Genomic DNA, 23,517 nt, shown 5'->3' on the forward strand with positions numbered 1-23,517 from the left:
TCACGTCCAACATATGTTGTGATTTTTATACCTTTCTAAACCAGCACAGTACATACTTTACTCCATCTCGTCCATTTTAATTTTCACTTCCTGCCCTCCATCTGAATTTCACGCATCATCAGAATCATGTGATTGCAAACAAGCTATTTAAAAGAAGCAGCAAAAAGTCTTCAATTTCACATTATTTAATATGTCATATTCATTAATTGTTGTCCATTTAACTATAATGGCATCTAATTTTAATAAACTATATTCATCCCAATCAGTAAACCAGATTTTAAAACTTTGCATAAAGAAAATTCACCGTGTCTTACAGTAAATGATTTATTTAGGCCAACACACACACACACACACACTTTCTCTGGTGATGCTTAAATCCCATCTCTTACAAATCAACTGCAAGCTCAGATTCAAATCCGCCTCCATCGAATCAAGAACCAATCCATTGAACCAAGTCCCCATTCTACATTTATCCCCTTTACGTTAATCCATTACACCAGAATGTACATCACAATATGGAAGAAATGATCTGAAACTACTTTTGTTACATCAAAACATTTCAAATGTTCAATGGACTGGCATAGACTCAACAGAACAATATAAACAACAGGAGCTACAGTATGTCCCGATGGCACCTAGCCCCTTAACAGCAGCAATAAACTAATAATATACACTAATTCTACTAGCATATTATTACTATCATAATCATAGCAGTAAAACAATAAAATATAAATATTGAAGGATAGGAAATTGTCCCACAGGGAAATTTAGTGATATTTAGTGCAGCTATGAAGCGAGAAAGAGGAAGCCCTTGAGTATAAGTACAAATGTTATTAGAATCGTGATGACAGAAGAGATGGTTAGAAAGCATTCAACCTTAAATTATCTTGAAATGATTTGTCTCATCTAAAGGACTAACATCACCAAATGTCTTCATGAGACTGCAGAGTCACCATTATCCTGAGAAACAATACATCACCATGGAAACGCCTCCTCTGCGCCCACTACCGCTCTGCCACCATAGATGCCAAAGCTGGAAGAATCCGGGCTCTTTGTGTGCCCTGTGATACTTGTGATTATGTAACCGTAAAGGTCACCAGTATCCCACTGACCCTTTCAGAGAAACTGGCATCACCACGGAAACCAAAAACCACAAGTGAAGAGAATGAGAAAGAACGGTTCCTAAACCCAACCAAAACAAAACCAAACGGTTCCAAAACCTAACCTTTCTTCACAGACTTTTTGAAAAAGACTGATTTCACATCTTTCAGGAGACTCTGAGAAGGCTCAATGAGAACAGCTATTCTAGCTTTGAAGCAACTATGATGGAAAAGATTACAATTAATATCGGCTGATATTTGGCTTTTTTATATATCTTTTAGGAATCGGGCAATACATTTTTTTCTGTTTGGCCAATGTTTTGGACGCGGGACTTTTATTTTGACAGCGCCTGAGCACACAGCACTCCATTCTGTGTCTTCATTTGTTTAAAATCTCTTTTTAACAGCTCTGTCTAACACGTTATTTGATAGAACTGTTGAACAAAGAAAGTAAACTGTATATAAAGTATTGCGTTTGCCTTTATATTTATCAGTAACAGAAGGCAAATGCTACTACTTTCTCATCTACAATCGGCATTTAACAAAAAGACACATTTATACAATTTAAAAGTCTTTGAATATCTAATAAACATTTCACAAGTCTTGCAGACTTAGTTGAATCCAGCTGTGAGATCTTCTGAAGTGCGAATTTGTAGACTGGATAAAAACGTGTGTACTAATGTGTGTGTAACAGTTGGTAATAATTAGGAATAAAAAAAGAAAGGAAACAATTTCTTTTTCTGTGAAAAATGGCAACTTCTTGATTATACTTATACTTTAATAGGATTATTTTAGGTTTATTTTACAGATTTTTAATTCATTTGTAAAATGAATATAAAATGTAAAACAAATTCAGCAATTGTTATGCATGTACTTTACGGCTTTATATCGGCTTTATATACCCTGCTCTCTAAAATATCGGCACCAGCCTTCAAAATATTGATATTGGTCGACCACTACTGAAAAGATCATCTGAACACATCAATAAAAAAATAAATAAAAAAAAATTATAATATATATATATATATATATATATATATATATATATATATATATATATATATATATATATATATATATATATATATATATATATATATATATATATATATATATATATATATATATATATATATATATATAATTAATAATTATTTCCATTACAGGGCTCCAGACTGCACCTAAAACGGTCGCATTTGTGACCAGATTAATTTACAAGTGATATTTTTGCTGAGGTCGCCATTGGAGACCATACAAATTCACACGTTTTGACTAAGATTTGCATGTTATTTGCGTGTTCGGTGACCAGTAGCCTATCACATCATTTGTTGTGTAAATTAGATGCTGCATGTGAAAGTTTCACTGAGTTAGAGCGCCAAAATATGAACCGGTAGGGAAAAATTTCACACCAAACAGACACCAAAGAACTAGAGTTGATGAAAGCCGACTGTGTTGTCGCCTCGCGTCACCTACGTCGGTGCAATAAAGCTGCATTCGAACACACCGTTCTGCTCCTCCGTAAAGGAGACAACTGCCTATTTCTTCATATAAATTCATCTATATTCATCATTCAACAGGGGAAACCAGCTCTGCAAACTTCAGATACTTTCATTATTCCACTCTGCTCATGCACATCAGATCAATTTAAGGTCATTAAAAGTCTTCAGTACCATAACAGTATTAATTATCATTTTAAGAGGTCAATACTCCCTAATGTGATTATTAACTTTAATTTCATTAAATAAATGAGCGCTGCATGTTTTAAAGTCAAAAGATTGCGCTGTTGCGCATTCTTCAGGCTCTCGCAACAGTGCTTCAGAGCAGCTCGCAATCAATGATTAGCGCACATTTGTCAACCGATTGTTATGAACTAATGCTGATCAATTATGACAACGTTTACTTTATATTATTTATATTACAAACCCAATTCCAAAAAAGTTGGGACACTGTACTAATTGTGAATAAAAACAGAATGCAATGATGTGGAAGTTTCAAATTTCAATATTTTATTCAGAATACAACATAGATGACATATCAAATGTTTAAACTGAGAAAATGTATAATTTAAAGGGAAAAATAAGTTGATTTTAAATTTCATTTCATCAACACATCTCAAAAAAAAGTTGGGACAAGGCCATGTTTACCAATGTGTGGCATCCCCTCTTCTTTTTATAACAGTCTGCAAACGTCTGGGGACTGAGGAGACAAGTTAGACAAGAATGGGACAACATTCCTATTCCTAAACTTGACCAATACAGGCTTCTAGTTGCTCAACTGTCTTAGGTCTTCTTTGTCACATCTTCCTTTTTATGATGCACCAAATGTTTTCTATGGGTGAAAGATCTGGACTGCAGGCTGGTCATTTCAGTACGCGGATCCTTCTTCTACGCAGCCATGATGTTGTAATTGATGCAGTATGTGGTCTGGCATTGTCATGTTGGAAAATGAAAGAGACGACATCTGGATGGGAGCATATGTTGTTCTAGAACTTGGATATACCTTTCAGCATTGATGGTGCCTTTCCAGATGTGTAAGCTGCCCATGCCACACGCACTCATGCAACCCCATACCATCAGAGATGCAGGCTTCTGAACTGAGCGCTGATAACAACTTGGGTTGTCCTTGTCCTCTTAGTCCGGATGACATGGTGTCCCAGTTTTCCAAAAAGAACTTCAAATTTTGATTAGTCTGACCACAGAACAGTTTTCCACTTTGGGCCAAGACTCATTTAAAATGGACTGTGGCAGAGAAAACGCCTGCACTTCTGGATCATGTTTAGATATGGCTTCTTTTTGACCTATAGAGTTTTAGCCGGCAACGGCGAATGGCACGGTGGATTGTGTTCACGATAATGTTTTCTGGAAGTATTCCTGAGCCCATGTTGTGATTTCCATTACAGTAGCATTCCTGTATGTGATGCAGTGCCGTCTAAGGGCCCGAAGATCACGGGCATCCAGTATGGTTTTCCGGCCTTGACCCTTACGCACAGAGATTGTTCCAGATTCTCTGAATCTGATGATGATATTATGCACTGTAGATGATGAGAACTTCAAACTGCAATTTTTCTCTGAGAAACTCCTTTCTGATATTGCTCCACTATTTTTCGCCGCAGCATTGGGTGAATTGGTGATCCTCTGCCCATCTTGACTTCTGAGAGACACTGCCACTCTGAGAGGCTCTTTTTATACCCAATCATGTTGCCAATTGACCTAATAAGTTGAAATTGGTCCTCCAGCTGTTGCTTATATGTACATTTAACTTTTCTGGCCTCTTATTGCTACCTGTCCCAACTTTTTGGTAATGTGTAACTCTCATGAAATCCAAAATGAGCCAATATTTGGCATGACATTTCAAAATGTCTCACTTTCAACATTTGATATGTTATCTATATTCTATTGTGAATAAAATATATTGTGTTTGTATATTGTTGTTTTTTTTATCTTTCTCATCTGAACTTGAATGAGCAGCAAAAGTAAAGCACATACATTTCAAAATAAGAGTCCTGCTGTATTTCAAAGCAATCAAAGTCAAGCAGTATGTATATCGATTTCCCTTTTTTGTTATTTGGTTACACAAACCAAATTTAATATATTTATATATTTATTTCCATATATTTATATTTATTTTCATTTGATTCAAAGTAAACTGTTGTAGCTTCAGGAAGGAAAGACTAAAACATTATTTGACATATTATTCAATATAAAGATTTAGTAGCATCAGGGTTATTATAGTTAACTAAAACCATTAAAAACATTTTTTCATTGCTTGAAATAAATGTTAATATTGAAATAAAAATCTAATCTAATAACAAAAAATTAAACATATATAGACACACATATATATATATATATATATATGTATATACATATATATATATATATACATATACACATATACATATATATACACATATACATATATATACACATATACATATATATACATATACATATATATACATATACATATACATATATACATATATACACACATATATATATACACACATATATATATATATATACATATATATATATATATATATATATATATATATATATATATATATATATATATATATATATATATATATATATATACATATACATATATACATATATACACACATATATATATACACACATATATATATATATACATATATATATATATATATATATATATATATAAACAAATGAAAGCAGAAAATATAAAAAAATATAAAAACATATTCAAAATATTAACAAAAACTATAATAGTATTAAATGAAAATAGTGACATTCATTTCCCAGAAAAGTCACAAAATGCTGAAACTGTAAAGAGGAGATATATAAACAACAGGATGACTAAAAGTAAGTGATTTAAAATTTTAAGTTCATTGTTGTGTGGCTGTTAAAAAAAAAAATATTTGGTGCTGTTTTTCCCCCTATAGGAGCCAATGGCTCCTTGATTTTTTATTTTATTTTATTCTGGAGCCCTATATTTATATTTAAATAATTATATTTTTATGAAAGATAGAGAGAGAAAGCTGACATCAGGCATCAGAATGTTATAAATGTACAGTATGAAAAAAGCATATTAAGTATAAGATTTGGTAGGCATATTAAATTAGTTTATTTTATTTTTTTTAAGGATTTAAAAAAAAGGTATCTAAATGTAAAAACGCACAATATCCGATATTTCAAATAATAATAATAATAATAATAATAATAATAATAATAATAATAATAGTGCAATATGTACGAATTTGGCAGTAAAATATCTAAAAACCACTAGGCCAGTGTTATATATTTTGTTCACTTGAGTACTTACAATATGCCAAATGTTTCCAACTATTTGCAAATCTTGAGAAAATTGCTATTTTAACTAAGGCTCTGGGATGTGTGAGGAGTCGCCTGTCAATTGCATCATACCCGCATTACCAACTGTTTTGATAAATTTATAGCCAGAAATATTGTAATTGTACAGACATAATCTAATTGTTGTTATATAGCTCAACACATTTAGTCTTATTGTTTAAATCTAATGTTCTTGATTTTTTGCAAGTATCATACTTTACCATGCCTCAGAGAAAAACACTATTTCGTGAAGTAGCTAACATAGCATAATCAGATGCAGCTTTATTTTTAGTAACAGTAATACAGAATTTTCTTCATCATACAATAAGTTTTAAAATTAATTCCATGCCATTTATCAACACAAGCCATCCAGCATTTAATATGATATTCTTAAATCCATCTATCTTACTGCAGTGTGTAACAGTGTCTCACAGCAGTCGCCGAGCGAACGCACAGAGTAACGTTTTAACATCATTTTCAACATTCTCAAATGTATTTAATATGATAAACAGAGCTGTGTTACCTCATATTCATGACCGGAAAAGCGGAAGCGCCGCTGCCGACTGTTTCATAATAAAAGTTCTGCTGCTCATGAGGCGTGTGTTGTGCGAACGCTCCAGCGCCTCGCTCAGCTCCCACAACACTTGGTCCTGCTCTGCTTCATACTACAGTAACACTGATAATCTCATTCATGAATATAATTTCTTCCCGAGTCCTATCCCATTTATTTCCACTGGCTGTGATGTGAAGACCACATGGCCCAAGATTCCACACTCAAACTTAGCGTCATCAAGCTACGCCTTTGTTTTGAATAGGTCTCTAGTGACCTCTAGTGGACATAAAATATTACATATCGCACCTTTAAAAGCAACCTTCTCAATGTACTACACACAAATGAAAAAGAGTAAACATGCATAAGAAAAATTCTTAAAAAATGTCTTCAGATGAGATTTTAATAAATAATATTGTGCATACATACCAATAAGTCACTCACATACATTCTGAATATTATTTTCAGGTAATAAAATAAATAAAATGAAATTATTAAGGATATTTTAGAGGGATTTACCAAAGTTAAAAATCTCTGTCACTCACCAATCTCCTTGCCGAGTCCCGAATGGAGCATGGCTCCGGCAGAGGTGACCACAGCGCAGGTCTGGAAGCCTCGTCCATAGAGCTGGCTTAAGGGTAAGGCAGGTACAATTTTCTGCCAGCCTAAATTTGAGAAAGGCATCTCGGCCCCATCCAAAGTTCGAACCTGCTGCCTCTTTTTCAGCTCACACAACACCTGATGGCCGCTTTGTTGCGCCTTCCGGTGCCCCCTGTAGGCCACACCGTGTTTATTATTATTAAGGTAGTCTTTCACAGCCTTCTGCAGGCGTGGACTGAGCATGCCCACGGACAAACGCCCTTTCCACAGACCGTGCACTACAGATTTTGACTTGGGAACGTAGTACTCGTCCTGGTCAGAGTCCTCATGCCTTGTCGCCCGTTTAGTTGTCCTCCTCCTGCCCTCGTCTCCCTCTTCTTCATCTTCCTCTTCCCCTCCCAACATCTCTTCCTCATCTTCATCCTGTTGAGGTGAATCCTGGTTGTACTCTTGTCGCTCACGGTTGCGACTCACGGCAGCCGATCTGGAGCCCACGTCCTGGGTGCCGAATGCGGACCAGGCCGCCAGGCTCTGGAGGTCAGGATAAGGGTAGGCCTCCTGGCTGAGCGGACTAGGTTGGGGGTCGGCACTGGGGTTTTCCTCCTGGCTTTGCTCCTGTTGGGTGTTGCTGGAGGTCGAGGGGGTGGAGGAGGCTGCCAGCCCTAAATGGGTGGTCATAATGGTACGGGGGTTGCCCTGCAGTGAGGTCAGGCGGCGTGTGTCTGTGTAGGAGAGAGCGGCAGCGGAGTGCGGGTCATCCACTCGTGACTCCATGAAGTAGGAGAGGAGTGCCAGGAACACCAGAACCCAGACCAGCATGAGGCCGAGGGTGAGCCTCCGCCACTGTTTCAGACTGGACTTCATCTTCTAGCGGTCCTCTCGGCCGCACGCCGCTGCACTCCAGACCCAACTGGAGAAGGGTCAGCAAGAGGCCTACAACAGGACAGGACATTCTTATTATTTTTATTTATTTATTTATTTTGAATGGGACATAGCATGTCCCTTAAATTCATGTAGATTTGAAAATAAATTAACCTCACATTCACATGCATCACATTTTTAAAATTCAAACATTTTTTTTTTTCTATGGCCACGAATATGGTTGTCAGTCTCATATTTGAGTCCAATATAGTTACATTCACATTAGGGGTGCAAATTACTCATGGTTTGGTTTGTAATCACAGTCACCGTTTCAGTACGGTTCAGTATATGCTATGTTCAGGGAAAAAAGGACTACTGTCAAATAAAAATAAATAAAATAAGAACAAATAATCAAACTACAAGCAACAGCACCAATAAATACAGTAGAGCAAAGACACAAAGGTTTCAGGTTTTTCAGGTATCTAACATTAGTTTTCAGGTACAGAAACTGAATGAAGCAGCTAATCAAATGTAAAACAATACTGCATAATCTACAATATTAATCATTATTAACTATTAAGTTACAAAAGCTATTCAGTCAAGACCAATGAGTGATTTCCTGGTCTTTTGTTGTTTGATTAACATTAAAAACACTGGATAATGGTACAGTTCATTTTTTTTATTATTATATTTTTAACCAAGAACAGTTTCACCCCAAATTCACACACAGTTTGGTTATTTACGGGAGTGACAACCATATTCTATAACTCACACCTGTTAATTGTCAGGACTTAGAACCATCATTGTTGTGAATAATAATATTATTAATTAATAAATAATAAATAATAATAATAATAATAATAATAATAATAATAATAATAATAATAATAATAATAATAATAATAATAATAATTATTATTATTATTATTATTATTATTATTATTATTATTATTATTAATAATAATAATAATAATTTTTAAGTCAGTATTCAACCTGAACTCTCCAAAATTCACAGACTACGATTTCAACAATGTCACACATGGTCTGGTGCGTTTTACAGTCATTAGGATACAATATTTTCTGTTATAACAATAAATGTCAACTCCATTGCACAAATTAAATTATTTTCAGATTTTTAGATGATTTCCTTGAGGATTATTATTATTATTATTATTATTATTATTATTATTATTATTATTATTATTATTATTATTATTATTATTATTATAAATCATATAGCTACTAGCTAATAATAAACTAGCTGTTTATGAAACCATTCATTCATTTATTCTGTTCAGAGCCATACTGAGTGGCAGGTGAAGAAAAACATCTTTTTGAGAACAAAAAATAAAAAACAAAGGAGGAGAAGCGATGACAGATTACATACTCATCTAACATCATCCCTTGGTACAGTATATTAACTTATTCTTTGGCCTTTATTGACGTAACATGTAGCCAAGTATGATGTCCCATACTCGTAATTTGTGCTCTGCATTTCACCCATCCAAGTGCACGCACGCACGCACACACACACACACACACACACACACACACACACACACACACACACACACACACACACACACACACACACACACACACACACACACACACACGGAGCAGTGGGCAGCTATTTTTGCTGTGGTGCCCAGGGAGTGATTGGGGGTTAGGCGTTTTGCTCAGTTTATTTTATTACTACTAAAGCCAGTTTAGTCTCATGCATCAAGTGAACAAATGACTTATCAGTCGTATGGGTTATTGAAGTTCTGATAGTCTGTTAACTACAGTGCACAACAGTGACTGTTGTGCTTTCAATAAAATTACATTTTAACTTCACAATTCTGAATCATAATTCAGCTTAAAAAGGACACACGTAACACATGCTGCGTAGAACAGACACACAGACACAGTAACTAGACAGTTACTAAATCTGTCAAAACAGGAAAAGCATTTCTTCTGATGTCAGCTTTCTCTTTCCTTAGAGACAAGTTTCCTCTGAGACCACTCATGATACACTTATCTGTATCGTTTCACTATTCTCTAACTGCAGATCCCAATTTAGATATGAGAACACCTGCTGTCATAACACTCTTTCCACTTGTCTCTTAATACTGTAACACGAAACCAACGTTTCAGTCTCAGAACAACAAAAAATTAGACCTGAATTTAAGATTTATGCATTTATTTACATATAAAATATCAATTTGGGTTAGAGTTGAGCTAATGAACTTAAATGTAATGCATATTTATATATATATATATATATATATACACATACACACACCCCCACCCACCCCTGGTAAAATTTAGGCTACCCCCAAAATACCATATACCACACACACAGATGTTAGTACACGTATTATGAGGACAGTCCACACGTGTAATGGTTTTTATGCTGAGCTAATGACATTTTCTAGCCCCCATCACAGAAACCTTTCTGCAGGATAAGAATTTAATTTTTTCCTCCCATGAATGTAATACTCCATAAGCCTCCAACCAAAGATGCCTGTGAACTTCATGAGTTCCTTCCTTCTTACGAACACACAAACTGTTTCGGTTCCGTTACGATTTTGTGTTGCCAGGTATGTTTGAAAGAGGAAGGGAAGCGGTTTCCCCAACCTCAGCGCACAGCAGTGCTGCCTCTGACATTCACAAGCTGCTGGTGTAGCGAGACAAGGTGGGAGAAAATAAATCATCAGGGATCAATTTTAAACAATCCCATTTGGGCTAGTTATCCAACAACAGACCAGTGAATTAGTGAGTTTAAAATCTTTAGCAGTGGTGCTTTTAAAGACATATAATTGTCAAATAGGCATTTAAAGCAGTGCCGCTACAGCCATCAGTGCTCGTGAACAATTTCATCATAATGAACAAAATATTTCAAGACAATCACTGTCAGACTTCAATCATGATCAGTGGTCAATGCTCCTCTTATAATGCAGGATTCATAGGTCTATTTGTGTTGAGATTAAAAGGTGTCGATCAGGTGAATGCTTTCAAATAGGCTCAAAATGTTGGCCGTTGTGAACTAGATGTTGCGCACCCACAATGTTTCTTATCTAACAACCTAATATAGACCGACGTCTTGCTCATACAACCCACTGACAAATGAAAATGGGAAGTTATGTGCATCCTAGATCTGGATCTTTAGACCCAGATAACGAACAAAAAGTTCAAGAAAAGTCGTCTTCCAAAAGAAAGAACCAATTCTGAATGGCCTGAAACAAGTTTTCAGTAATTCCAGTCTTACTTCCAGCACAAACCAAACTATACTGGCATTTTTACAAACCTATGGGTCTTTGTTGGCTGCACATGTCATCTACTTTGACCCACCCTCAAACACTAGTTGTATCTGAGGCCAGGAAGAGTTTGGTTCGTGTTGTCGACATGTCAAGACGAAGCCGTTTTCTGTGCTGCAAAAGACCAGCTACTTTTCATGCACTTCCAAAGAATGAGGACTCGTGCTCAATTAGAAATGATAAAACCGAAGCCATCGTTACTGTCTATATCACTGTGTATTCAAGTGCTGAGGAAGCATCCACAGCTGAAATTCAAATATGGTAATGAGCGTTTCATTTCTGACACACGCTGTACATGGTAGACCAATCAATACAGACCTGTCCAACTGTCCCATCAGAGAAGAGTAGGCTCTCGGAAAGGAGGTGTTTAGAGAGACTGAACCAGGGCTGGAGCCAGGGGGTGGCCAGGGGTGGCCGTGGCCACCCTTGGCCACCCCGCTCACAACCGCTGTTTCTGTATCCTTTTTTTGTTGACAAGAATTGTGTTTATTTAAACGCAGAACCGTCTCTTTAAGACCACAAAAAAGGGAGACTATTCAGACGCGCACTTCAACTTCGCCTCAGCACCAGGCGCAAGTCAAACGCGCGCGGAAATGATACAGGTGCCGAATGAGCTTCAGCAGAACAACAGTGAACGCCGCACATTGTATATAGCTTACGTTAGGGCTGGGCGATATATCGAATGCTTTTGTCACGCGCATTTCGTCAGTAAAGCCGGTTCCCTGATTACCGCTAAATCGCCATCACCTGCTTTCAAATGGAGTGGCATTTAATAGACAGAGCCGTAGTTCACTGATAAGCCACGCAATATCGCGTTCAATATCGACGGCGATTCATATCGATATTGAACGTGATATTGCATGGCTTGTCCGTGAACTACGGCTCTGTCTATTAAATGCCGCTTCATTTGAAAGCAGGTTAGCGATTTAGCGGCAATCAGGGAACCAACTTTACTGACGAAATGCGCGTGACAAAAGCATTCGATATATCGCCCAGCCCTAGCTTACGTTATTGTTTCTCAACTGGTGGGTTGCACGACGCACACTTTTCAATCACGCGCAAATACGGCGCGCTGTATATTAGGCTACTCACTGTAAATAAAGCGCAAAAGAAACCACGAGCATGCAATGTAGTTCTGTCGTCTATTAGCTAAGTCATGAAATAACCAAAAAGGCGATTAAAGCTGCATTAGAACTGTGCATGTATGTAGGCCTATTTGAGACATATGCATCACATGTCTCTGGACTAAAATATTCTGCTATGCCAGATCACAATATAAGGCACAAACTGAGATGTAATTTTTTAATGCATAAATGTGAGAACTGTGCATTTGTTTTAGAAGATGCTAATTTTGCAATCATATATGCATAAAATGATTAATTTTACATTCTGGCATTTATGTGCTGTTGACTTCCGCATCATCAAAATTAAAAAATTCAAAAGAGAACACATTTGTTGTCTTTGTACCGAGTTTAATTTAGGTATGATAGAACTGTTGCAAAAATGTTTTTTTGACTATATGGAAAGTTTGAAATTTAGTGTTTACTTTTTGGTTAATTTTTTAAACAGAATAATCTTTGAAGTACAGTATGTAGTTATCTGCATGTCTCATCCATTGATATGCAACAACGGAAAACAAGTTATTAGGGGTTTTGAGAACCAGAACAAGCTGACTAAACAAGTTGAAATTTAGCTATAGCTTGAGCCACTTTATTAATATGCCTGCAAGTGAGGAACGCAAAAAAAAGAAAAGAAAAATTCTCAATTAATTAAGTGCAAATGAACTGTACTCAGTTGTGTTGTAGGCACAGTTCAGTACTTTATAGTCAGACTCGTTTTTATGTTGAAATGATGAAGACTTCTGTGCCACCCCAGACTGGTTGCCGGCCCCTGCCTGGCCACCCCTATGAAAAAATCCTGGCTCCGCCACTGGACTGAGCCCTTTATCGAACCATTTCAGAAACTGTAAGAGGTGATACCGTAATGTATATTATGAAGAAATGAAAGTGTTTTTTGACCATGTATGCATTTACACCTCCAAAACAAAATTAGGAACCTTTAAAATAACGTAATAGGGGAACTTTAAGGATAACGTCCAACGTGTCTTAAATCCCCAAATGTTTAATTTATGTGATTGTTTCAAATATTTGCATTCACATGATGCAAATGAGCCAACCAACCGCTTCATCTTGTGACAAGAGCTTAAAAAAAAAATAACAGTGCTTCCCACAGGTTTGAAATATACTTGCGGTGGTAGCTGGGCGAAAAATCCTCCTATTACCCACGACAAAAAAATGGTCTACTACATGTGACAAACAAATAATGTGCGATTTTTAACAGTATTTTTATTTATTGAAATTAATTTTAATTACATAGCATATTACATTTAATTACATACTAATATTATGCATTATTATGCATTGTAAATTATGCTAAATTACAACATTTAAATGGTTTACCTTTTCCTATGTTCTCCTTGCTGTCATATAGTGTCTCTCTCAGTGAATGGGACACAGATTTTACTAGTAAAATTTATAAAATGAATAATATTCCTGTGGGGGAGACTACAATAATTTAATATGAATTAAATGGAAATTAAATTAAATACAATTTATTGTGTAACCAAAATACCAATAATGCCCGAAATACACCAGGACTCTAATTTTGAAATGCCTGTACTATTGCAGGCTGATCCTTCAGATTCTTACAATCGTTTAAAACATTTTATATAAAGGCCATGAAGTAGACTTTGTAATAATTCATCAACTTGAGTTCATTAGCAATCGCTTGGCATAAATCTGCGCTTTTCATTGATTGAGAACCGCTTTGAAGCAGTCTGAAGCACTGTTGCGCGAGCTTGTAGAACGTGCAACAACGCCGCCTAGTGACTTTGCAAAATGCAGCGCCCGTGGGAATGTCAACGGGAGTAAACCGTTCTGACGCAGACATAACGAGTACGAAACGACTAGTTAATCGATCGCGGATGGTTCCATTATCTTGCGCGGATATAAATGTATAAGAGAATAAAAGTAATAAAAGCAAAAATGTGTCTCCATATACTTGGGCGGCCGTTATTTTATGTGGGCGGCCTGCCCAAGTAAAGTCTATGTGTGGGAAGCACTGAATAACTAATATAAAAGCAACAATTAAAAAAATGTGACGCCAAATATGAACTACTGTTAAGCCAGTCGCATCGCTAGACCCTTGTTTTGTACTGATAAATACTTGTCTGATGATGGAGATCACTGTACACAGATACAGATTACAAACGGGTTTGCAAAAAGCTCTGAAATTGTTTGCGATTCAGTTTGATTCATTTGGACAGTTGGACACTCACGCACTGAATCATTTGCAGTGGTTTCTCAATAATAACAAATACTTTATAAGCCAAAAAACTAAAGAGTGGTGAATGGGAATGATATTTACCTGCAATTAATTGCAGGAAACAAAACTGTTCTGTTTTTGATGTGTCCCAGTACTGATAAAAGGCTACAAATGCCCCAGCAAGTCACAATGAAAATAGTGTTTGCATTTATTGTGATTATTATATTAAGCTAGTGATAACAACACTACCGCAGGCAAAGACAGTTTGTGTCTGTATATCCATAATAACATTAAAGGGATTCGTAACATTAAAGGGAAAACTTCCAATAATTGAATTATTAAGGAACATTCTTAAGGTGAGGTCACATTAGAAAAATATAGCATTGTATGAAGCACTGCTCACACAGAAGTCACTATCAAAACAAGCAATTTTCTGTTGAGCAGCACACCGAATTAACATGACCATCTTGGAAACTCCCCATAGTATGGATTTCTATTGAAGTGACTGGAATTCACCCATATTTTGCAGAACAACAGTTAATTAAGAAGTTCATAAAGACAATTCTTAACTTCTGCCTTAAGACAGCTTCACAAATTCAGCCCTGGGTTTGCAAATTACATGAGACTGAGTAAATACAGAATTGTTCTGGGAGCATTGTGTCACTTAGTTACATTCAGTGTAAAGAATCATAAGAGCATAAGTGTGTGCGTGTGGCGAGCGCAGAAAAAGAGGCTGAGTGTGGCAGGATTTTCACATCAGTGATTCGTGAAATGCATGTCGTGATGATAGAACTCAGAGATAAACAGAGAAACAGGTGGAAAGACATTAGTAGTTTAATGTCAACAACACATGATAGTTTGCTTATTAGAAGCTATTCAAGAGCCATATTAAACACGACTTGGCTTAGGTTGATGTGATCTCTGATGGAGAAAAAAAACAAACAAAAAACCAACATGACAGAATATATTACACGTCTGCTAAGCGCATTTCCTTCCGTATGAACTGAAACCACAAACACACACAAACACACTGTAACTGTAGAAATCTACATAAAATCTTAAGTCGACATGACTGGGCCAAGACAAGGAAAAAAAAAAAAAAAAGTGAAAGAGCGTAGAAGAGCGAGGGAGTTACACAGCACATGTTACATTATTCATTAAACTCGCAAGACTCATCAAAACCGGGTGACTTCCTAGAGCTCTTTCAGGTCATTATGCAAGTCTCTCTGTCTCTGACACACACACACACACACATACACACACACACCTCATTCCCTGGAAACATCTGCAGTGGCTCCAGACAAATGAAGATCATGTGTAGCAGTAGTAGCACTCTGGACCTGCACTGCAGTTTAGCACAAAAACCACTTCAGCAAGGCTTCTTAAGCTGGACCAGTTTCATTTCAAAGCATTATCAAAGTTTTCAACCAATAGCAAACCACAACCATCCAATAAGTCCCGCCCTACATTTTTATAAAAGAAATCTGTGTTTAAAAAGAAAATAAAAATCTGCTTCAGAAATTATTCTGCATTTATCTTCATGAAACTACATTTCATTTGAAATCAATTTTTTTTAAAGCTGCAGTGCGTGATTTTTGGCCCTCTAGCGGTTAATAAACAGAACTGCACGCAGTTACTCCGTGTATGCCTATGGCGAGTTACGCAGTTACTGTTACCCCCTTTCCACCAGCACGAACCAGGTGCTAGTTCAGAGCTAGTGCCAGTTCGGAGTTGGTTCAACTGACGAGCCTTCTAAGAACTAGTTTGCCTTTCCACGGGCTAGAGACCAGCACAGAGCCAGGTGTTGCGTCACTGTATACGTCTCATATTTCACAGCAAAGCTAGCGCCGCAGCGGCAAACACAAATACACCAGGCTCGTTTGAGATGCATCGGCTTCTCGTAAAGTGATCGCCGCATAACATCAAAGCTCCGCGAACGATCCAAAAGCACAAGGAGTCGTATGCTCTACAAACGCTCCCGCGGACCCGCCGTACCTGCCGAATCGGTCCGCGCTGCTCCGATGAATCTCGAACAAGCCTTTTATCAACAATCGCGGATGTTTCACTACTGTTGATGCTCATGGCTTTGCGAACCTACATCGGCATCCAAACACGGCTCGCCGTAATTTGTATATAGACGGAGATTACGATCGAGCTGCTATTAGTTCGATTAGCTGCTATTAGCTCGATTAGCTGCTATTTCAAAAATGGCGGTCGCAAGTTTCTTGTTGGTCACGGATCACGAATCTGCTGTTCGGAGCGCCAAAGTCACGTGATTTCAGCCGTTGGCAGTTTGACACGCGATCTGAATCATGATTCGATACACTGATTCATTTATGCTCCGAAGCTTAATGAAGCAGTGTTTGAAATCGGCCATCACTATATAAGTCGTTATTTAGTTTTTTTTGGCGCACCAAAAATATTCTCATCACTTTATAATATTAATATTAAACCACTGTACTCACATGAACCGATTTAGATATGTTTTAGTACCTTTATGGATCTTGAGAGAGGAAATGTCATTGCTTCCTATAGAGGCCTCACTGAGCCATCGGATTTCACCTAAAATAAGTTCATTTGTGTTCCGAAGATTAATGAAGGTCTTACGGGTGTGGAACGGCATGAGGGTGAGTAATAAATGACATTTTCATTTTTGGGTGAACTAGCATTTTAAGGTTATGTTTCCACGACAACAATGTACTAGAAATGGAAAAGTTTTTCCTTTGTACAGACAACAATGTTGTCAAATCGATCCCCTTTCACATGGACCGCGAAAATGACTAAAAAGGCTGTGTTATGCATGCCAGGCCAGTAGTTGGCAGTGTTACTTTGTAAAAAACAAAAAACAAAACACTACGCACCTATAGACAGAATATGTAATACGGATTATGCATGACATCACAGTTTTCTTAAATCCGTGTTTTTGTAGTTTAAATGGAGACAATAACAGTATTGTTTGCACTTTGAAATGTTTTCAAAAGTTTGTGTTTTCAGGCCCCCAAAATGCCATTGTCGTGTAAATGAACACATAAAAAGTGTTCTGTTTTTAGTTGAGAAATGTTGTGTAAATGGCCCCTCAAGCTACAGTAGCAGAAACGGTCCATTTAATTCTCAGGGTCAAAGAGCAGGAGCAAACGATACTTCTGGCAGCCACACAGGAAAAAAAAAAAAAAAAAAAAATACTGTTAGACGTTTCATTCTCCTACGCTGACAAACCCACAAGCGCTTCATCAATTTCACCAAAGACAACGATTGCACTTGAGGCTTGTTCCGTCCTTGCGGAGGGCAATCAATATACAAGATGAGAAGCAAAAGTGAGAACAGAAGAGATAAGAAAGGGATTTCTGATCAGACAACCTTGAGACAGCCGGTCTCAATTCAGTCCATCTCTGTGTGACCCTGTTTCACATTTACACTGCTCTCCATTATGGATGACCAGGCAGCGCCCTCTGAAAGCCTCCCCGCCGCAGTGCAGCCATGAGGGGAAATCAACTCAGAGGTCATCTGCCTGCATGTGCATAGAGAGCAGAGGGAACAGATTGATGAGCAAACACATGTTCACTGTCATACAGTGAACCCATTAACCTGAACCCTTCGTCTATATTGCTAGTGCACTCCAGTAACCCAACCCACTGCCAGACATTTTTAGACATGCAAGATTCGTTACGTTCACCTTCAAAAGCGCAGTCATCCCCAAGTGTACATTAAAGGGTTAGTACACCCAAAAAATGAAATTTGTGTCATTAAGTACTCCCCCCTCATGTTGTTCCAAACCTGTAGGACCTGTTAATCTTAGGAACACAAATTAAAGTATTTTTTGATGAAATCCAAAAGGTTTCAGAGCAATGTCCTAACCAATTTCAAGGCCCAGAATAGACATCGTAAAGACATCATTAAAATAGCAACAAGAATACTTTATGCACAAAAACAAAACAAAAATAACATTCAACAATTTCTTCTCTTTCCAGTCAGTCTCCTACACTATTGACGTAGTAAACACAGTGCAGCACTTCCGTGTTCTACTTCAGAACGGCAACTTATTTTTGCGCACAAAAAGTATTCTTGTGACTCATTGCTTCATAATATTAAGGTTGAACCACTGTAGTCACCTGGACTATTTTAACTACGTCTTTACAACCTTTCTGGGCTTTGAAATTGGTTACGGCATTGCTGTGTATAGGGAGGTCAGAAACCTCTCGGTTTTCAACAAAAATATCTTAATGTGTGTTCCGAAGAGGAACAAAGGTCTTACCGGTTTGGAATGACATGAGGGTGAGTAATTATTGACAGAAATTTCATTTTTGGGTGAAATAAAAACACTTTAACCCAAGCCTTGTGGTCCAAAACACTAAGGGAGAAGATCTCACCTGCACCTCTGATCTGGCGTCCATCATTTAGAACTGCACAAACACACAAGCTGTACAAATGTGCTGCCTTCATCCAGCTGGAATTTTTTTTTAAATAAACCAACACAGATTTCACCAGCAACCAGAAATAAAGCCACCATCTGGACCATGTCCCCGAGAAAGAACAGAAACAGGCAGAGGAAAGGACAAAGACGACAGCAAAAAGGAAGGTGTTGAACAGGGGTTCCTCTGAATCACTGCTGTGTGGTATGAAAGCTTGTTTCAGACATGGAATGAAAGAAAAAAATAATTGTGACTTCAAGCAGAAATTGCGAGTTTATATGTCCCAATTTAGAGAAAAGGTCAAACTCCGACAAACTTGCAATGTTTTTTTTTTTTGTTTTTTTTTGTTTTTTCCTTTTGTATCATCATTGTTAGTTCACGTTAACTAATGCAACCTTATTGTTAAGTGTTACCCTTAATGGCACCACACACAGTCAAGTGAGTGGTCAAAGAATGAGCTATGGCATGAGTGTACAGTTCAAGTTGTCCAAGCCAAAATATTTTGCATTAAATGCATCAAAGAGGCTTATAAGCATAGAGTTTCGTGTGGGCTGTTGTGTCAGGTGTTTTGACAGATTGCTTGTGTCGTTTAATGGAGTGAGAGATGTGAGCAAGCATTCATGCGCATCAACCAGACAGAGCACAACAGAGAACATTGAAACGGCACAATCATTTTGACCAAAATATTCATTTTGACCAAAATATTCATTTTGACCAAAATATTCATTTTGACCAAATGTTTGTTGGATGTTACATTTAGATTTAATGATGAGAGTAACTATGAGAAAAGTGTGAATCTGCAACAAAACCACCACCAGACTGATTTTAATTCAAATTATATAAAATGTATTAAAAAAAAATCAGTTATAAAAATTCAAAGTTATAAAAATCCACATGAACTAATTTTTCAAAAGTTTGCGGTTAGTAAAAAAAAAGAAAAAAAAAAAAGAAAAAGAAGAAAGAAGTCTTGTGTGTACCAAGACTGCATTTATTTGATCAAAAACACAGTAAAAATAGTCATTTTAAATTGTGAAATATTAATATGTAACCGTTTTCTATTTGAATATGTTAATACATTTCAGTGTGAATTTTCAGCATCATTAGTAGCGTCTTCAGTGTCACATGATCCTCCAGAAATCATTCTAATTATATAATCAATGATACTTTTTTCCTCCAATATTTTTTTCGATGAATAGAAAGCTCAAAATAACAGCATTTATTTGAAAATGCAAATCTTTTTTAACATTATTAATGTCTTTACTGTTATTTTTAAGCAATTTAACAATAATAATTTAATGCAGTCTTCCTGAAAAGCAGTATTAAAAAGTATTCAAAACTATTATTTACGTATATAAAATATATAAACGTAAATATATTGTAAATCTGAACCCAAACATTATTCCTGTCTGGTCCCCCATGATATGATATCATTTTACATACCGTTTGGAGGAAAATATTACGCAAGACATGCAATAACCTACAAGCATACAATAAAAAAAAAGTCTTTATCCAACTAATCAAAATACTGTCTTTTTTAACGATGATGAAATGGTAATTAGACACATTAGTGGATCATTAAAAAGAGCCATTAATTGCCTCCCTGGTCGTGGGAACATAGAAACAGTCACTAATGGTTCAAAACTGAAAACATAAGTGGAATAGGAAAATGGTAGACATGAATGTGTGGCATAAAGAGTGTTCATTTGAAATGATGGGAAAAGGCCAGCTTGTAAAAGTTATGGTTGAATTCACACCTCCCTTAGCAACAAGCCCAGTTCCCACACATCCATTATTCATAGATTCCAGTCTGAAGCCTCTCCAAACGTTTAACGATATAATCTGAGGTAATCTAACGAAATAATATAGACTCTGAAGGGGAGATAAATTTCCCAGTTGTTGGCAGGCTTTTGTAAATGCTTAGCACCTTTAATTTAGGCCCCATCAAGCGCGCTAAAGTAAGATGAAGAATCATTTCTTTACACGTATATGCTTAAAGCCGGCGTGCCGGAGGATGTTCAGGAGCATATTGCTCTTCATCCATTTTGTCACAGGATTGAGAAGCATCCATTTAAATAGCTAATGTGCGAGCCTAGCCAGCACAAATCACAGGACACTTCAGAGACCGAATCAGCACAGGAGATGGAGGATACGAGCTGCCAGGGGCGTAAACATCCTATTTGCTTTCATAAGGTAATTAGAAACCACTCTCTGAAGGTATGAGACCACGAGCAATCTGATTATATAACAATGATACCTGGATGCTTTGTTTCTAAAAGGATGTCGACCTTGAGAAATGAGCATCCAGATGAGATGTAATGGATCTCATTTGGACCGCGCTCCTTTACGAGATGCCTTGCATATTTACTATGTAATTGATCTCATTTGGACGGCACCGCTTTACGAGATGGCATACTTATTTACAGGCAGGCCGTTCTACCCACACAAGCACAAAATGCGTAATAGGGAAATAATTGGGTTGTACAACAGAAAATAATTGTTTTACAGTGTTTTCATGTGCGTCTGATCAGTCTAGACTTTGTGAAAAAGCTTTTTAAAGAAGGCAGATATCTCCCTTTTATAACACGATTTACATTTTTTGCAGACGTCCTCATGAAAATAAAGTACACTACAGACGTTTCCAAACAACACACAATTTCTGTGCATATTCGATAGTAATGAAAATGCAAAGCATGCTCGCACAAAAAAAAAAAAAAAAAAAAAAAAAAAACATCTGATAAAATGAAGCTGAATACCATCTTGTGAAACCCAAAAGCAACATTTGCTACTTTCAAAACATTTAAGCAAATTTTAGGTAGGTCAGAAAAATACGATAAATGTATGTTTGGGTATGAGGAAATAAAGAGGAAGTGGATTGCAATTTGCAACAATCCTTTAAAATCCCCCTGTGGGAAAAAAAAAAAAAAAAAAAATCAAGCTTTTAATGTTTATGTCTATGTGGTGTTTTTAATGTAAGAAACCATGTGCAAATTCATAAGTCAACACCATTGCCGAGTATTTTCTCCTTAAAACTGCAGTGAACCAAAGACAGTCTCAAATTTGGTTTGAAATCGCTGGAGTTTCTGACGTCAGAAACTTCCTTGTAACCAATCACATCAACGTGATCGTCAACTAGTGGGTGGAGGCGGGGCTATTTTGCATATTCTAGAATCACGTATACTAAATGAGGCAAGGGTGTAGAGTTATATTCAGGCCATTTTAAAGGGTTAGTTCGCCCAAAAATGAAAAATCTGTCATTAATACGAATCTTTTGTTTCGAATCAGTGGTTCGGAGCATGAAAGTCACACGATTTCATAAACGAGGCTTCGTTACGACATAAGCGTTTCAAAATTTCAATGGTTCACATGACTTTGGCAGATTGATACGTGTTCTGAACCACTGATTCAAAACAAAAAGATTCGTAAAGCTTCATGAAGCAGTGTTTTGAAATCGCCCATCACTAGATATTGTTGAATAAAGTCGTTATTTTGTTTTTTTGGAACACAAAAAGTATTCTCGTCAGTTCATAACATTAAGGTTGAACCACTGTAATCACATGAACTGTTTAAATATAACTTTAGTAGCTTCCTGGGTGTTTGAAAGTGTAAATTATCTTGCTGGCAATGCAGGCCTCACTGAGCCATTGGATTTTATTAAAAATATCTTAATTTGTGTTCCTAAAGATGAACGAAGGTCTTGTGTGTGTGGAACGACATGATTGAATTTTGACAATTTTCATTTTTGGGTAAACTAACCCTTTAAAAGGCATGAAGAATTTTTTTTTTTACTTCAAGGATAAAACGTTTAATATGTCATTTTGGTAAAAGATGAGTTTTAAGGGATAAAATTATTGACCACAGGGTGGGGAAGTCAATCCATTTCCTGTTTCTTTCCTACAACTTATTTGAACCATCTAAAACACTGAAAATCCAAAGGGGAATTCCACCATGTTTTCTTTTTTTAGTAGTAGTTTCAAATATTCATGACTTAACATAACTCTCCCATAAACCTGGCTAAGTCAGGGTCAAAAGTGGTCTGTAGATGCCAGTCTGTAGGCTATACATAAATATGACTTAACTTCAAATAACTTAAAATGCAGTACAAACCAGATGTTGCATCATACAACCAATCCCATCTGACATGCACAGATGCCAGGTGCACAGTGAGTGGTTTGGCGCATACAAAAATGAATTATTTATAGAAATGAATTATCTATGAAAGCACCTAATGAGAAAGTAAGGTTAAGAGTAAGATTTTCATCCATCTAAATACAGATTTTAAATAAAATATTATTCGCTATGTCGTTAGTTATAGTCATAGTTGTGTTCATTTAGGTTACATTTTACTGTGAAATAGATTTTGTTGGTTGTTACTTAAATTAAAATTACTATTTGCGCAGATACGGTCTACATATCAAACACACAGTCTTGCAATGCCCTGTGAAGTTCAGTGGTAAATGCAAGTTAAAAAGGCATGTACTTAAAATGTAATTACCTAAGAAAATAATGGGTTATTATTAGGTAACTACAGGGGTTAAG

At 36.6% G+C, this 23,517-nt stretch overlaps 1 protein-coding gene across 2 annotated transcripts in view; it reads right to left on the reverse strand.

Annotated features, from left to right (window-relative positions):
• Positions 1-23,517, reverse strand: part of st6gal2a (ST6 beta-galactosamide alpha-2,6-sialyltranferase 2a) — a 75,117-nt gene that overhangs the window by 21,934 nt on the left and 29,666 nt on the right. Inside the window, exons 1-2 of one of the 2 annotated variants that reach the window (XM_067409948.1) lie at positions 15,840-15,913; positions 7,034-8,021 (exon numbers count right to left, since the gene is read on the reverse strand). In XM_067409948.1, coding sequence (XP_067266049.1) covers positions 7,034-7,952 — 919 coding nt within the window. In that variant the 5' untranslated portion in view covers positions 7,953-8,021; positions 15,840-15,913. Of the gene's footprint in view, positions 1-7,033; positions 8,022-15,839; positions 15,914-23,517 lie in introns of those variants that run through there. The other variant, XM_067409947.1, reaches the window with a different exon arrangement.

Source organism: Chanodichthys erythropterus, chromosome 14 (assembly GCF_024489055.1).
Source record: "Chanodichthys erythropterus isolate Z2021 chromosome 14, ASM2448905v1, whole genome shotgun sequence".
In the NCBI taxonomy this organism is placed as follows: Eukaryota; Metazoa; Chordata; class Actinopteri; order Cypriniformes; family Xenocyprididae; genus Chanodichthys; species Chanodichthys erythropterus.